Source organism: Macaca mulatta, chromosome 5 (assembly GCF_049350105.2).
Source record: "Macaca mulatta isolate MMU2019108-1 chromosome 5, T2T-MMU8v2.0, whole genome shotgun sequence".
Taxonomy (NCBI): domain Eukaryota; kingdom Metazoa; phylum Chordata; class Mammalia; order Primates; family Cercopithecidae; genus Macaca; species Macaca mulatta.
The window spans coordinates 115671653-115689907 of NC_133410.1; the positions used below are offsets into that span (position 1 = coordinate 115671653).

The window sequence follows — 18255 nt, forward strand, 5'->3', positions numbered from 1 at the left end:
AGGATCAACTCGACAATATCAAATCTCCATACATTCTAGATTAAAATCAAGACAGAATATCCCGAGACTGGCACAAAAGCACTGAAAAGCCTGCTTCCATTTCCAACATCCTATCTTTGTGAAGCAGGGTTTTCTGCAGTGACAGCAAACCAAACCAAAACGAGATTACAGAGAAGACTGAACATAAGCAACAGACTTTGGGTGTCACTGTCTCCCATTACCCCCAGATAGAACCTTCTAGTTGCAGGAAAGCAAGCTCAGGGCTCCCACTGAGTCTACATTATGGTGAGTTGTATAATTACTTCATTATATATTACAATATAATAAAAATAGTAATAAAGTAGACGATAAACGTAATGCACTTGAATCATCCTGAAATCATCCCTCCACCCTCCATCCATGGAAAACCTGTCTTTCACAAAACCGGTCCCTGGTGCCAAAAAGGTTGGGGACTGCTGGTATATACATGGTATCTGCATTTTTCATTCCAGAGGCCACCAAAAACCAAATCATTTAAAAGAGCAATAATAGCACTTTTATTCAATTTATTTGTCTTGCTTCTATCAAATTACTACCAATTATTAAGATAAATGTTTTTCTTTCCTTGAAAAAGATTTTTCATCTAGAATATTGTGGTAATGGAAAACTATTAACTAATCAGAGTAACAATATTTTTCAAAACTAGGATGGATAATTATAATTCTATAAACACTCATGGCAAGATATTTTATTGGTTTAATACAATGTGATTTATACATTAAAAAAGATTTTTGATAATTTTAAGGTCACTTCAGAAAATCTGTGAAGAAGTTAATTTAATAGTATATTTGTAATAAAAGTTTAGACCACATACTTTCCTTGCCAAGAGAGTAAATTTATTGAGTCTTTGCAACAATTGCATTTAAACTGTATCATTAAATTATATCTAAGCTATGATTAGTATTTCTCCCTACTCTTCAATGTGAACTTTATTTAACACAGTTCACTGTGTGCCTAGGAATACAAGTATCCTATTTGAAGTTACCAGGTGTTCCTTTCAGGAAAATAATCCTTTTTTTTTTTTTTTTTTGAGATGGAGTCTCACTCTGTTGCCCAGGCTGGAGTGCAGTGGTGCATCTCGGCTCACCACAACCTCCGCTCCCCTGGTTCAAGCAATTCTCCTGCCTCAGCATCCCAGGTAGCTGGGACTACAGGCATGCACCACCATGCCCAGTGCGGTGGCTCATGCCTGGAATCCCAGCACTTTGGGAGGCTGAAGTGGGTGGATCACAAGGTCAAGGGTTTGAGACCAGCCTGGCCAAAAGAGTGAAGCTCCTCTCTACTAAAAATACAGGAAAATAATCTTAATCCCAGCTACTGAAATGCTTAGTACTAAGAAGTTTCAAATGTTCATATATCCCCTTTTGAAGTATTTTTTTGAAATATTTCAGAGAATGCCTACCGCACAAAAGATGAATACTGGACTATGTTAACATTGAATTCCTATGTAATCTGTAAATTAAATTTTCTCAAATGAAAATTTGCACCTACATTTATCATTAAGTAACAAAAGAAACCAAAACCCTGCAGTTTAAACAAAATGCATTTTTGTTGGCCAAGTTCTGCTTTTCATTTAATTGTTCTGATACTCTACAGTACCTCACAGGTTTCCTTTCTCGAAGTAAGTCTTCCAGACTACGTTCACAATGTTCAGCCACGACCACTAGTCGTTCTGAGTAAAACAAAGCAAACCCATGTTATATTTTATCAATATGACATGTTAAAAACAAAATAATATTCTACACTGATGACATTAACATATAACACCCATAACAATATTTTTAAAGAGCTTTTCAAACTCTATATTAACTACATTATTACCAAGTATATAGGATAATAAACATCTAATAAAACAATAACTTTTTTTTTATCTTGTATTTTTCTTCCGCTAGAGTTTTTCTTATGTCCATCAGGAAAAACAGGCGGAAAGACTGTCCTTGGGGAAAAAATAACTCACCCTTCTTCTGACACAGATTGGAAGAAAGAAGTAAAAGATTGGATTAATATATAAAGAATTTTGAAAGAAGGGGAAAGTAAGGAGTTAGGTACAGATTGCCTGACACTCTGGTTTTAAACACACATCTTTGAAATTGCATTCAGAAACTTGGAAAAAAGTAGAAATGATCCAAATCATAACTACAGAGAAAGAAAATCAACCTAGAATTATTGTTAACCCTTGAACAACGCAGGGGTTTCTTAAAGGTGCCAACCCCCTACACAGTCAAAAATCACCTATAACTTTTGACTCTCCCAAAATTTAACTACTAATTGCCTACTCTTGACTGGAAGCCTTATTGACAACACATAAATAGAATAGTATCTACATTTATTTTATGTATTAATGACACACCTTTTTATGTTTTTTCTATATTTCTAGGCTACATGGTTCATCAATGAGTTTTTTCAAATTGTCAAAAATGTCCAAAGAATTTTCCAATATAAATTCACTGGAAAAAAAATCTGCATATTTAAGTGGATGTGTGCATCCAAACCCATGTTGTTCAAGGGTCAACTGTAGTTTGTAACATCATAGGGTCTGCTGAGATTAAATAATACAAAACAGTGGTAGACATGATCAACATTATGATGTCATTTTTATTTTCCCACAGATCAACTGATCAAGATGGCACAGTTCTAAGGGCTAATCCATACTTTTTTTGCCTCATTCATTATCCCAAGTCAGTAACATGATGTTTGACAATGAATCTAAGAGGAATAAAAGAAAAGTACAACTGGGTTTCCAAGCTTTTGGGGATTTGACAAGGTTATTTGAGGAGTTTGGTTCAAAAGAAGTTGGAGTGTTGTCAGTATCTATGCAAAATGGATTCTAAGTAAAATAAGGAAGAAGTTTAACACAAAACACAATGACAGACTGAGACTAGATAAAGTAAAGGTGCAAAGAAACTAGGAATAATGAAAACTGTAAAATGAAAATTTGGTGAAAGTGAAAAAGTAGCCAAGGTAGAAAAAAGAGACAGAAGAAGATGGGAAAGAGGGAGTTCAGAGTAAGAAATCTAGTATATAAAATAGTTCAGTAATGACTGGATTAAGGTATGGTCTTGAATAGGGGAAGGAGAGATGGACAATTGTGTTCAGGCAGACATGTCAAGTGTCGGAGCAAAGTATTATCTTGGATCATATCTAAGTTTACTCTGTCTAGCAAAATGGGATTATACAGAATGATCTGAAACACAAAAATTAAAAATGCTATATATGAATATTATCATTTTCGGATAAAAGATTCCAATCGTAGAGGAATAGGAATAAAATGAAATAGCAAATGATGAAACTAGAGAGGGAGGTGAACAGGAATATTTAACAGGAATTTAAAGAAAATTAAATTTAAAAGAATATTTAACGAGAAAAAAAGAAAAAGAAAAAGGAAAGGAAACCATGAAATAAAAGGTCAAGTTATTTACTTAATAAAGAAAAGAGTATGCAAAGGTAAGCTCCAAGCAATTTAGTACAATGGTAAAATTCCAGAAGAAAAAAGCTGTCAACCTTATCAGAAAACCAAAACAAGAAGCTGCATTCCTTTGCTTTTCATCTTACCACGTTTTGTCCATTTTCCTTACATTTATCTGGCTCCCTCCCCTCAGTATCCTCTGTAAATCTTTACCTCTTCTACCCAAATTGAAATGCTACCAGTTTCTCCACCTTTGATTCAGGGTCTTTTTCCTGTTTTCTCATCTATTCCCAAGGCTGAAAAACTCTGAGATTTTATTGCAAGCCCAACACTCTCTTCTGAACTGCAGGCTTTTATAGCCCATATTACAGGATTTTAATATAAAAGTCACGTGAAACTCAAGAGAACCAAAACTCAACTTATAATTTACTGTTAAAGTCTGTCCCCTTTAATACTATTTCAGTCAATGATATCACTATCCAGTCAACTGCTCTAGCTACAAACTAAACAGTAATCTCCCCTTCTCAAATCCAAATAAACAGAGGGCTGCTATTTTTATCTCTCAAATATTTCTAGAATCTATATAGTTTGCTCCATCTGCCACAATCTGGGCCCAGCCAGCATCATCTCATTAGAGAACTACAACAATCTTTTAACTGATCTTCTCACATTAATTCTTATTTCTTTCCAACATATCTTCACACTAAAGCCCAAGTGATAAAATCATAAGAAGTCTGAATATGGAACTCCCTCTCTAGCTTCATCTATGTTATTTTATCTTAGTTTACCAACTTCCATCACACTGATCTTCCTTCTGGCTTCCTGCCCTAGGGCACTTACACATGGGTTCTTACTGCCTCAAATGATCTTTCCCACATAGTGGTAAAGAGTATAGACTATTTCGTCTGGGATCAAATCCCAGTTTTACTACTAATTAACTATGTGACCTCAGGGAAATTTTCTAACTTCTCTATGACAGTTTTTTTTCTGTAAGATGAAGAGAAGAATAGCCACCTACCTCACAGGGTTGTTGTGAGGTTGAAAAGAGTTAATATATAATAAAAGCCTAGAATAGTGTCTGGCACATAACAAGCACTAGCTAATTGTTAGCTTTTATTATTATTCATTATTCAGGGCTCAGTTAAATGTGACTTCCTCAAGGGACACTTTTCTGGACCTCCCGACATCGATTTGCTCTCCTACAACATACTCTATTCCACATTTTAATTTTCTTTCGTAGCACTTGTTTCAACTCTAATAATTTGTATGCATTTTTATTTTGGTCCAGCCAGCATCATCAATAACTCCAACTTATTCATGGTTTTACTTTCTGCAGTTTCCAAAAATTTTAAATGGAATATTCTAGAAATAAACCATTTATAAGTTTTAAATTGCATGCCATTCTGAGTAGCATAATGAAATCTCTCACCAGCAATTAATATATGCCAAAAAGAAGACGTGGCCAGGTGTGGTGGCTCACGCTTGTAATCCCAGCACTTTGGGAGGCCGAAGTGGGCGGATCATGAGGTCAGGAAACCACCCTGGCTAACATGGTGAAATCTCATCTCTACTAAAAATACAAAAAAAATAAAAATAAATTAGCCAGGCGTGGTGGCAGGCACCTGTAGTCCCAGCTACAGGCTGAGGCAGGAGAATGGCGTGAACCTGGGAGGCGGAGCTTGCAGTGAGCCAAGATCACGCCACTGCACTCCAGCCTGGGCAACACAGTGAGACTCCGTCTTAAAAACAACAACAACAAAAAGAAGATGTAAAGTGTTTCCTTCAAGTGAAAAGGTGAAAGTTCTCAACTTGATAAGGAAAGAAAAAAAAATCAGTTGTTAAGATGTATGGTAAGAAATTTTCTATTTGTGAAATTTAAGAAAAAAGAAAATCATGCTAGTTTTGTTGTCATGCCTCAAACTACAAAATTATGACCACAGTGCAAGACAAGTGCCTAGCTAAGATGGAAAAGGCATTAAATTTGTGAGTAGAAGACATACATAGAAACATATTATGACTCATGAGAATCAGATTCTGTACAATCCTCAGTTTCAGACATCCAATGGGAGTGGCAGGAGACTTCTTGGAACACATCCCCTGAGGAAAAGGGGGGACTACTGTAGTATCTTTTTTCCTATCAGATAATATATTTTGTGATGGCAGGAATGAGGTGCGTCTCATCACAGGTGCCTAGCAGTGCATCAGTAGTTGCACACAGGTGCATCACAGTAGTACATCACAGGTGCCTAGTGCACACAGGTGTACTGCATCACATGTGTGTAGAATGTCACTTACAACATATAGGCATGTAATATAAAGATAACTGTTAAATGAATTAGCTTTAGCAAAGGCATGATGCGGCCATTAGAAATGAAGAATCTCATACGACCACAGTCACTAAACAGAGCTCTGTCCTGTGTAGAAAATTACATGCCCATATTATAAACTCAGTATAACTCAGTAGCACTGACTTTCACGTAAAACAAAAACAAAATAATTTATTAAAATGTGCATATTCCATTAATCATTTTAAATTGGATATTCATAATTCTCCATATCTATAAGAGATTTCCAAAGTATCTGGCACAACTAAAATTTTTCAGGCTTTTGGAAACCCCTTCAAAATATCATAAACAAGTGTTTGTCAAAGCTTCAAGATTCTATGGAACTATTAAGCATAGTTTTAATGCTGCAGAGCCATAATCCTCGGCAGAACATCAAAGTTTCTCCCAGAGATAATGTAGTGTATACCAAAACAATATTTCTACTATGAACTATGTTTTTTAAAGAAATCTTTAGAGAGTCTTCATTCTAAAATCTCTGGACCACTGTTTAAAAATAACATGTTATAAAAACAATAGAATTTCACAGAATAAAGCATTTGGGAAACATAATGTGCCAAATATAAATCATCAATGTAGTAGTATTATTTATAAAAAAAAAAAAAAGTGATGCTGAGATGAACTTTAAAGAGTAGAATATACAATAATTGCGAAATAGTCTTCCTTCTAACAAAGATTTGAGGAACCCCAAGTATGATGTAGTGTCTCCAGCCCAAACTGTGTGTTTTAAGTTTGATAGGGTTTGGCTGTGTTCCCACCCAAATCTCATCTTGAATTCTCATGTGTTGTGGGAGGGACTCAGTGGGAGGTAATTGAATCACAGGGCCAGGTCTTTCCCTGTTCTTGTGATAATTAATAAGTCTCATGAGCTCTGATGGTTATATAAGAGGGAGTTTCCTTGCACAAGCTCTCTTTTTTTGGCCTGCTGCTATCCATGTAAGACATGAATTGCTCCTTCTTGCCTTCCACCATGACTGTGAGGCCTCACCAGCCGCATGGAACTGTAAATCCATTAAAGGTTTTTCCTGTATAAATTGCCCAGTCTCGGGTATGTCTTTATCAGCAGCGTGAAAACAGGCTAATACAAAGTTAACACTAAGAAACTGAAGAGAACACACATTTAAGCAAGAATAAAGGAGCTGAATAAGGGGCAGGGAAAGTAAAATAAAGTTTTTAAAAGTAGCGTTTTTTTTTTAAATTTAGAGAAAGAGGTGAATCATGAATCCCTTAAAATAATATAAACGTTGTCAGAATACATTTACTGCATCACTTTTGTTATTCACAGTAAAAATCGAGACTAGCTCATCACCTTTAAAATATGATTATCTCAATAAGTGCTTATACAGTTCAAAACCAACAAAGAAAAATACTATGCTTAAAGAATAGTATCGGTACCAGAACACTGCAATGGTCAGTTTTATGAGTCAACTTGACGAGACTATAGGATCCAGTCATTCAATCAAATACTAATCTAGATGTTGCTGTGAAATTATTTTGCAAATGAATAAAGTCTACAATCAGTTTACTTGAAGGGAAATTATCCTAGATAATCTGAATAATGCTGATTCAATCAGTTTAATAGCCTTTAAGAGCAGAACTGAAAGCCAGGTACACTGGCTCACACCTATAATCCCAGCTACAGGAGAGGCTGAGACAGGAGTATCACTTCAAACCAGGAGTTCAAGACCAGCTTGGGCAATATAGTGAGACTCCTGTCTCTGAAAAATAAATAAATAAAAAATAAATAACTATGAGCAGAACTGAAGCTTCCCTGAAGAAGAATAAATTCCACCTGTGGATGACAGCTTCAGCTTCTGCCCAAGAGTTCAGCTTGTCCTTCTTGATGACCTTCCTCATGAATTTCAAACTTGCCTAGCAGCCCCCACAATCATGCACACAAATTCTCAGCAATATTTTTAATATACTTATATAATGTATACTACATATATAATTTATATAATTATATAATTTGTTGTTTCTCTTATGAAAGTAATATAAACACAGATTAAAATTTATATGCTAGAGATACAGAATAAATTAATCTTACATTCCATATAATTGTATTATTCTCTACTTTAATTTCAAATAAAATAATTTTTATTCTTGATTTCACCAGCAATCATTGAAAGATTTCTGGATAATCAATACCAAATTAAAAAGGATGTACTACCATTTATAATCTTCACTCTGCTTCTAAACACAGCTGAGATTTCAAGCTCAAAAGAAAAGATAAAATTTGTTAACACAGTATTTTCAGCGTTTACTGGCTTCTTTTCTCCTAAAGATATTTTCTTCTACTAGAAAAAAAGTTCTGAAATTCTAATAAAGTGTCTACCATTCCTGAGATTAAAACCTTCATCCTGCTGAGTTAGCAAGAAAATATTATCATCTTTGATTAGTTTTGAATGATCTATAGAAAACAGTGCCTTTACTTCTGAGCTAACATATGTGAAAACATATTGTTACTAAAACAGACCACATGTAAGAGGAGTATGTGACTCCCAGTAAGAAGTTAATTGTTATTGACTTAACAGTAACATGCAGGGTGGGAAGGGGCATGACTAACAATAGTAAGATATCTGCATAGCAAGAACAGAAAAAAAGAGGAAAAGTAGAATCAAAATCAAAATTCTTTGAGAAGACACAAATCAAAGTTATATGGTATTACACCACTGAAAAATAGGTGTTCACACTGAGAAATACTTTCACTAAGGAGATTGTTCAGCAGCAACTTTTCAAATTTTTCAAAGTAGATGCAACTGAACTGACTACAATGTTTTGGAACAAACAGACTTTTGCATAAGCAGTTACTCTAACAGTAAATTATTACTCATACACACAACTTTTCAGAATGTTAAACATTGCCAATAAAAACAAAATAATCAAATTCCCTAGCCTAATGACAATTGATATTTTCATTTCAGACAACTAGACTTAAAATATATAAACTTTACATATATTCATGACCTATGTTACCCTAGCAGAGAGGGCTGCTGAGATAACATGAGGAGCAAGGCAAGTCAGGGAAGCAGAGTAAACAGCAATATGGTGGACAGGGCTAAGGGGACTAACCATACCGTTGAACTGGCCTCAGAGAACAACAATCAGTAGAACAATTACAGTTTCTAAGGGGATCAGTTCCCACCTGATTTTGATAATCAAAAAGAAGGTTCATAGGCAAAATTAGCAAGAATGCTCCCCAAAGAGAATCATGCTATAACACAGTTCCTAATTCAGTGTTTATAGAGGCCAAGTTAGGTAGAGGAAGAAAAAGAAGGAGCTTTAGGACTATTTTGTCAATTGAGAAAAGGCCTAGGAAAAATTGGTCAGAGGAAAAACCCCAAATACATAAAGTGAAGCTCCAAAGGGGCTTCCAGATACAGTGGGAATAAACAAAGGGCTCTTGGTGGCAAGAGTTTGGAAAGACAGGCCTCTGCCAACTTTACAGATGTTCACCACCCATGGTTAATACTACTGTACTGACAACCAAAGAATGGTTTTGGAAATAGGCCAACTCTACAACTGGCAATTTTTTAGAATCTATAGCTGAGTTAAGGGTAATGGGGTATTGAAGTATACAGGTTTTGAAAATATCTATTATATTGCTTGGTGACGTAAAAAGCCCCAAATGATCCCCGTAATTTTTCAACATCTACTTAATGTCATTGAAGCCAGGTAACAAATAAAAATCTTTGGCAAAAAATTATTTTTTGAACAAAAATTAACTCACCAAAAGTTATTTTCTGGGCTTTCAGCAAATGGCTGGAGCTATCTATAGTCTACTATATAGTTACCACTAGTTTTCACAGTTCTCTTTAACCAAATTAGAAAAAGTACCCCTCCCCCTAGAATAAATTAGAGAATCAGATTTCAGCTCCCACTTACTCCATTATCCAGAAGCTTTTATGCAGTGTGGCAAAACCCCATACAGTGGCCCTGACTGTGGGTCTCCTGATTGGTAAATATATGACATGGTGCAACACTAGGTGCAGGTCAAATCAATTTTGAAAAGACTAGGACCTGATATTAGAACTTCTCAAGTTAGCCTTAAGAAGATGATCTCTCCAAAGAAGATGATCTCTCCATACCCCTTGATACTCTACACCAGTGCTTTTAAGCCCCCTCTCTCCTCCTTTTTTTTTACATTAGGAATCCTTTTCGAAAATCTGTGAAAAACTATGAATTTTCATTATTCAGCAAACACATGTGTACATATGTATACACACATATACAATTTTATAGTAATTTGAGGGGTTCACAGACTTCCTAAAGCCTACTGAAGCTACAGTTTTAAACTTAAAATTTCATTTCCTTAGATGTTTACTGTAAATTAAAAGTAATCTTCAAAGCCCTTCAACTGACGAAAGGGACCATCTCTTGGCCAAGGGGACCCCAGAATAACCTTGAAAACTGAGTTCTCAGCCATGATAGCACTTAGGGTCAGACTACCTCATTATACCACCCTCTTAACCATGATTAGGCTTTCTTCCCTAGGGACTTAGCGAAAACCAGCCCTTTCAAAAGATTTCACAACTGATATCAACCAACTGTCTGACACTACCCCTTCTTTTTTGCCTGATAAGCAACCATTTGCCTGATAACCAACCATGGAGTGGTTCTGGCCAGTCTACCAAGAATGAGCAGTAAGGGTTTTCGTGTCCTTTGCTCCACCTTTGACGTCAGAGGGTGAAAAACTCCACCCTCGGATCATGACCATCAGATCATGCCAACATTGCCAATTTTTATATGTGGGACCCATGAAGCGGCTTGAAGGGGAATGAAGTTTAAATGCACATACACATGGTTCTCCTTTCATAAATATTCATGACTCCTCCCATAGCTTACTGATAGGTATATTTGGCCACTCTGCTCAGTATAAATTTCTGTTACCTTTGCCCCTCCCTCATAGCATAATCCATGAGAGAAAATTGCAAAGAACAAAATCAAGGATGTGTGAATCAAAAAACCTCAAAGCAACTCAGCTTGGCTGGAATGAATGGTTAAATTAATGGAAACAACAAGCAATACATCGAAAGAGGACAGCACAGACTGGATCAAGGACTAGATGAAGGATTTTTGCATGCAATAGCCTAATAAAGAGTTTGAATTTTACCTAGTAGATTTGCAAATAAATGGGCAAGTGTATGAGAGTGAGGCAGGGTGGGGGAAAACGAGGAGAGAAAGAAGGACATGTGTGCACAGGAACTGATGATAGCTTTATATATTTAGTGGATACAGTATTTATAACTTTGGGTAACAAAGTAGAAAACATAAATAGGAAAAAAAAGAAAATAACTTACCATGCTTTCCCCTAGAAATATCCACATACTGGCACAGTCTGGGATGGGTGATGGTTTTAAGGATTTGAAAGCGCCCTAAAATTTTGATGGAATTTGGTGTAAGAGGAAGCCCATTGCTTCCACAAACATCATGTGGCAGAGCCGAGGCAAAGAAGGTAAAGGCTCCCATTTCAGCGTCCTCCAGGGGAAACATTTTTGGAATCCTAGGTCTTCTAAGATAATCTGGAAAAGGAGAGAATTTTAGGACACACCAAATATGAAGCCAGACAGACCAAACCTTAAACACAATTAACATACAACTTGGAGGAAAATGCCAATCTGAACACTTCACAGTAAAAATATCACAGTAAGAAAATTCTAAAATATCAGAGGACAAAACGCCTCAGCATACATTTATATTGCAGCTCTGAATCAAACTCAAAGATTTTCAATGGCATAAAAAAGGAAAGATGATTCCATCCTCAATGACATCTTGCAGTTTAAAGAGTAGAGGAAGTCTGTTACTGCATCTTCATATTATTAATAAGGCTCTTCTCTTTTTTTTTAGACAGAGTCTCGCACTGTCACCCAGGCTGGAGTGCAGTGGCACCATCTCCGCTCACTGCAACCTTCGCCTCCCGGGTTCAAGTAATTCTGCCTCAGCCTCCCGAGTAGAGGCACCCACGACCAAGCCCAATTAACTATTTGTATTTTCAGTAGAGATGGGGTTTCACTATGTTGGCCAGGTTGGACTTGAACTCCTGACCTCCTGATCCGCCCACCTCAGTCTCCCAAAGTGCTGGGATTACAGGCGTGAGGCACCACACCCAGCCAATAAGGCTCCTCTCTTTACCTAAAGATTGAATAACTCACATACCATCAAGAACCTTCCTTCTCATACAGTGAGGTAAGTCAGGAAAGAGGGAATATAGATACCAACTGGTAATTAATCAGGGACCTTATTAATAGTAGTAAAGCTTAAACTAGATTAAAAGAAGGCTCTATAATATTAAATAAGCAATTTTCATTTATATGCTCGAAGTTTTACATAATGTATGATCTGATTTAATCTATTAATAATCCTGATAGAGCTACTGGCTCAAGTTTAGAGATAGTTGTTCCACGTGTATAGCATGAGACATCCTATTTGCACTTACTCCAAAATAAACGGTGCCCCCAAAGTTGTGTAAGGTAGTAGCCTGGAGATTAGGAAACTTGCTCCATATCAATCTGAATCACATTAAGGCAACCATAACAACACAAAACAAAACAAAGGAAAACAAAAAAGGTCTTCTGACATGGGTAAAAAATATTTTACCCATGGACCTCACTAAAAAGACATTCTACTGGTAAAGCCCTGCATTTTTCCCTTCTCAGCTTTTTGATAAATATGCTGGAATTCCAATTCAATAAAACCACTTTTGTCTGACCAGAAACCTTACTGAAATCATTAAAAATATTTTAAAAAGTATAAACCCTTAACAAGGAAGGGACACAGGCCATGAGGTGATGAAAGATTTCTAGAAACTTGTACAAAACAAAATATATATGGAAGAGTATTGTCACAAGAAGCAGAAAGAAATAAGCTACAACCTATAATAGTCAAGAGGTTTGGGGGTTTTTTTTTGTTTTTTGGGTTTTTTTTTTTTTTATTGAGATGGAGTCTCGCTCTGTCGCCCAGGCTGGAGTGCAGTGGCGCGATCTCGGCTCACTGCAAGCTCCGCATCCCGGGTTCAGGCCATTCTCCTGCCTCAGCCTCCCGAGTAGCTGGGAATGTGCCGCCACCACGCCCGGCTAATTTTTTTGTATTTTTAGCGGAGACGGGGTTTCACCGTGTTAGCCAGGGTGATCTCAATCTCCTGACCTTGTGATCCGCCTGCCTCGTCCTCCCAAAGTGCTGGGATTACAGGCGTGAGCCACCGCGCCCGGCCTATTAGTCAAGAGGTTTGTTTGGCCCTTTCAGATTCAGAGGCTTCAGACTTAGAGAAGGCGGGAACAATGGTAAACAGCAGTCAAAGAGGGTTTGAAATCAGAAGGGTGAAGTGTTGAATAATTAGAAGTATCAATTCTGCCACCAGTCCCACAACATAGGCAGTTATTTACACTCTGAAAATAAAAGGTTCTTTCCTAAAGAATCTGAACAAACTGAGAACTACAGTAGTTGCTATGGACACTGGCAAGAAGAGCAAATTCCTCACGATTCTGTAATTTGTAGGACCCCAGCTAAGATTTGGCTGTGCACCCAGCCATCCTAAACCAAAAGGTGATCAGTCAATAAGCCTGTCCATATACGCAAAGCTCCCAGGCAGCCTTAGCTCTTAAATAATGAGTTGTCTGAGAATCATCAGATAGTTGAGGAAAGACTACAGTATCAAGCGCAAACAATAAAATAAACCTCCAAAAATCTGGCTTTGGAAGCAACTGAAATAATTTATGAAAAAACACAAAAACTAACTCTAATAAATATAGAGAGATTTGAGAAGATATTGCATCCATTACATAAAACAAGTTACAGAAAAGCAAATTATACAAAAGAATAAAGAGAAATGGCCAATAGATATATGGGAAGATAAACAACCTCATGAATAATCAAGGAGTTGCACATTAAAACCACCAAAAATTTTTATCTACCAGACAGTTAAAAATTAAGAAATCTGATAACACATAATGTTAGAAGGATGCGGAAAAATAGGATCTCTAATTTGCTGTAAGTGGGAGTAAATTAGTAAAATCACCAGAAATGTTTTACACTATCTCGCTATTACATTCCTACAGAAACTCCTACACACACACACACACACACACACACACACACACACACAGAGTGGACCTGTGCAAGAAAGATCAGGGCAGTATTGCTCCTAATATCCCCAAACTGGAGACAATTTAAATGTCCAATGGTAGGTAAATGGTTAAATAAATTGTGGCATATTCACCTGCATACATAATGAAAAATAAGCAAACTATAGCAATGTTTAATAGCACAGATGAATATTGAGTGAAAAAAGTAACATAAAATATGCCAATTTTTATAAAACTCAAAAACAAAACAAAAACATAATTCTGGAATACTTACATCTATTGTAAGAATATGTTCAATAAGTAAGGGAATTTAAAAAAAAAAAAAAACTCAGAATATGGTTACTACCAAATTAAAGCAGGGGTAAGGTTAGGGAAAAATCCACAAGAAGCTTCAAAAATCTTGAATAATAGCCTAGTTTTTAGCTGGTGAATTAATGGGTGTTCATGTTATCATTATGCTTGGTAATTTCCATGCTCTATATTTATCTACGTGTGTGTTAATACCACATATTTCATAATTTAACATTTTTTAAATAAAATAGATTTTCAACAGAACTCAAAAGAGTTCAAGGAAAGTCTTTTTTACAAATGGTGCTGGAAAAAGATATTCATATAAAAAATAATAACCTTAACTTCTACTGATACATCCATAAAAGTCTAAAATGGATCATAGGTTTCAATGTAAAGGTAAAACTGTTAAGTCTTCTCATTGAAAACATAAGAGAGTATCTTTACAACCTTAGGCTAGGAAAAGATTTCTTAGACATGATATAACAAAGCACTAGTCGCAAAAGACAATTTTGACAAAGTAGACTTCACCAATTAAAAACATCTGCATATCAAAAGGCACCTGAGAAAATAAAACTTCGAGTTAAAGGGAAATATTATTTATATCTGTCTATATATACATATGACATTATGTATACATAGGACCTTTTAAAATCAAATATATGTGTGTCTATATATAATTGACCTGTATTCGGAGTCTATAAATACCACAATTCAATAATAAAACAAGCCAATACATAAATAGGTAAAAGTCACAAATACATTTTCACACAAGGCACGAAAAGTCAATAAGCACATGAAAAAAATGCTTAATATCATTAATTGGGAGAAATGCAAATGAGAATCCCTTTAACTTCTACAATGGCTAAAATTAAAATGACTGGCAATAACAAGTGTTGAGGAGAATGTGGAAGTGGAGCTTTGATATATTGCTAGTGTGAGTGTAAAACGGCAAAAGAATTTTGGAAAATATTTGGAAAACTCTTCTAAAGTGAAAAATATCCCTAACTTGTGACTCAGAAATTCCACTCCTACTAGGTGTTTAACCAAGAAAATGAAAATATTTCTCCATAAAAATGCTGGTATGAGTATGTTCACAGGAACTGTACTCTTAATAGCTAAAAACCAGAAGCAATGCGAATGTTTCACAAGTGAATCAGTTAACATACTTGTACCATGAAATTCTATTTAACAAGAAAAATGGAACACACAGGCCAAAACATGGATATACCTCAAAAATATTAAGTTTATGAAAGAAGCAGATACAAAAGAGTGCAAACTGTATGACTCCATTTAAATGTAATTCCAGAACTATAGTTCTAAATTACAGTATTAATAAAAATCAGAAGATAGTACTGCAGATGGGGAAGGGGGCTTGAATAAACAGAAACAGAGGAACTTTCTGTAGTGGTAGAAATATTTTCTATCTTGATTGTGCTGGTAGTGGTTCTATGGATGAATACATGCATCAAAACTCATTAAACTGACCACTTAAAATCAGTGTGTTTTAATATGTGTCAATTTTATCTCATAAAAAATAAGAGCCTATGAGAAGATAAACATTGCCATACATTTTCAAAGCATCAAACGTAACTAGAAAATTTTAAACATTTCAGAGAGAAAAAAATGATTCCGCTATCAACAAATTAAAGTGAAACTGTCATTCTCATCAGCAATAATGAAAGTTTGAAAAGAGCCTGGTGTTGTGGCGTGTGCCTGTGATCCCAGATACTTGGGAGGCTGAGGTGGGAGGATCATGTGAGGTCAGGAGTTCCAGACCAGACTGAGCAACACAGCGAGACTCCAGCTCAAAAAAAAGGAAAAAAAAGTTAGAAGACATGGAAGGATTGAGAGTTGAAGGAAAATACTTCTGATTCTATATACAGCCAAATTATCAGTCATAAGAGCAAATTATAATTTATAGCCATACAAACATTAAAAAATAAAATTACCTTTCACATGCCTTTTGTGAGCAAGCTTCCTTAGGATATATTACAGGGAAATAGTGGGAAGTCCAATAACAGAAGGTGAGGGGCTAAGAAACAATGTTATTTACCCAAGAATGAATATAAACCCAGGATAGGAGCAATTCAAAAGGACTAGAATGCAATCTGTTCAAATTAAACAGAAAGCCATTGGGCTTCAAGGGGAAAAACTTCAAACAGAAGAATGGAAGCTTCTATGTCCATCATACAAAGAATGAAAAGAGTCAGTGAAGAAAGCACATTCACCTACCTATTCCTCAGGAGAAAGCAGAAAGGCAATTAAGAAAGTAGGGATAGTTAAAAACTATGTAATTACATAGTCCAAAATATAAAGCATGCTCAATTACAGCATAATATTTTGCCCTTGGCAGGAAAGAAAGAAAAACCCATTTGACCTTGATATCATAAATAATCTTCTTACTATGGCACAGGGGTCATGAAGTTAAAACTCTGGGAAAAAACATATCGAAGCATACAGCTTGGACTTGCACTAAATAACAACTATAAAGCCATAATACTGTAAACATTTTATTTTTTTTATTGGTTTTTGGCACGCGAACAAAGTGCAAATATTATAGTTAAGAAATATATTATCAACTTTGACAATGTAAAAGTAAATGTCCAGCTAAGAGAAAGTGGGCATAAATGTAGTTTCTAAGGTGATAAAGAAAAAGGTAGAATCACTACTTTTCTCGTTTTACCAAACAAGGAGTCAAATATAGTTTCAAAAGTTGACGTGAAAAATTTACGTATATTATTTTGAATTATAAAGTAACCAATACAAAAGCCAAAAATTATGATTATGAGTATTCCCAAATTCTGAGAAGAGAGATTGTGAATGGTGTGGGCTATTTCAAGAAGTCAACAGAAAAAGAATTAGTTTAACTTAGGGCTATCTCAAGAAGTCAACAAAAAGAATTAACTAGGTTTAACTTATTATTTAACCTACAGACCTAAAAAAGGTTAAAAGTGGTTATCTTTGAAGAATAGTACTGAGAATAGGACAGGTGACACAGTTGTACCTTATTATTCAATCCTACTATGCCATACTTTTTTTTTTTTTTTTGAGACGGAGTCTCAGTCTGTCATCCAGGCTGGAGTGCAGTGGCATGATCTCGGCCCACTGCAGCCTTCCACCTCCCGGGTTCAAGCGATTCTCTGCCTCAGCCTCCCGAGGAGCTGGGATTACAGGCGCCCACCACCACGCCCAGCTAATTTTTAGTAGAGATGGTGTTTCACCATCTTGGCCAGGCTGTCTTGAACTCCTGACCTCAGGTGATCCACCCGCCTCGACCTCCCAAAGTGCTGGGATTACAGACGTGAGTCACCGCGCCTGGCCAACTATTTGATTTTCAATCAGATAGCTTTATCACTTAGCTGAAAATAAAATAACCAAATAAAACACAATGATCGAAAAGATAAAACACTAATTAACATAAAATATTTCATCAGTGTTCTTTTTTCACTACCTCTTAGATGGTTGTACATAAAAAGGCTCACACACAAAAATGCACACACAGACATTTGCTTACACCTGGTGAGTGGAAGAAAACTACTGGGGGAAAAGAACAAACAAAACGCAGAAGTGAGAGATTAGATGAGGCAAACAACAGTGCAAGCAGTTGGGCTTGAAAATTAATTCATTCAACAAATATTTTGAAGCCCCTATTTTAAGTCGGTTGTTTTTCCAGCCGGTGGGCAAAGGATAATGAACAAGTCAGAATCTCTGCCCTCAAAGAACTTATAGTTAAATGACTCGAATGGGGAGAGAAAGTAAAAAACAGGGCAAAAGATGTTGATTTTATCATGAACAAAAGTTTCACATTTCTTCTACAGGAAAATGATACTAATTCATTTATTTTATATATACATTCTCTCAAGAGGTTATTTTTGTCCCAAATAGATAGAAACCAGGACAGGGGACCTTGAAAAGCAGCCACTGACAATCCTCAAGTAATTTCCTTTCACTGCTTCACGTTCTCCTACTGCTCAAGAGGGTGTTACACTTCGACAATTGACTAAACCTCGAGCGCCAGAAACAAATCAAAGCAAAATTCTGCCTCTATGGTGAGAAATGGAGGGGCAGATTCTAGATTCTCTAACCTCCTCCTTTA

The 18255-nt window shown here is 36.0% G+C and overlaps 1 protein-coding gene across 12 annotated transcripts in view; it reads right to left on the reverse strand.

Moving 5' to 3' along the window:
* TBCK (TBC1 domain containing kinase) overlaps window positions 1–18255 on the reverse strand; it is a 235999-nt gene that overhangs the window by 217222 nt on the left and 522 nt on the right. For 10 of the 12 annotated variants that reach the window (XM_015138914.3, XM_078002045.1, XM_015138915.3 and 7 more), the window contains exons 2-3: window positions 11088–11309; window positions 1639–1711 (exon numbers count right to left, since the gene is read on the reverse strand). In XM_015138914.3, coding sequence (XP_014994400.3) covers window positions 1639–1711; window positions 11088–11280 — 266 coding nt within the window. In that variant the 5' untranslated portion in view covers window positions 11281–11309. The remainder of the gene's footprint in view (window positions 1–1638; window positions 1712–11087; window positions 11310–18255) is intronic. The other 2 variants (XM_078002052.1, XM_078002053.1) reach the window with 1 other exon arrangement.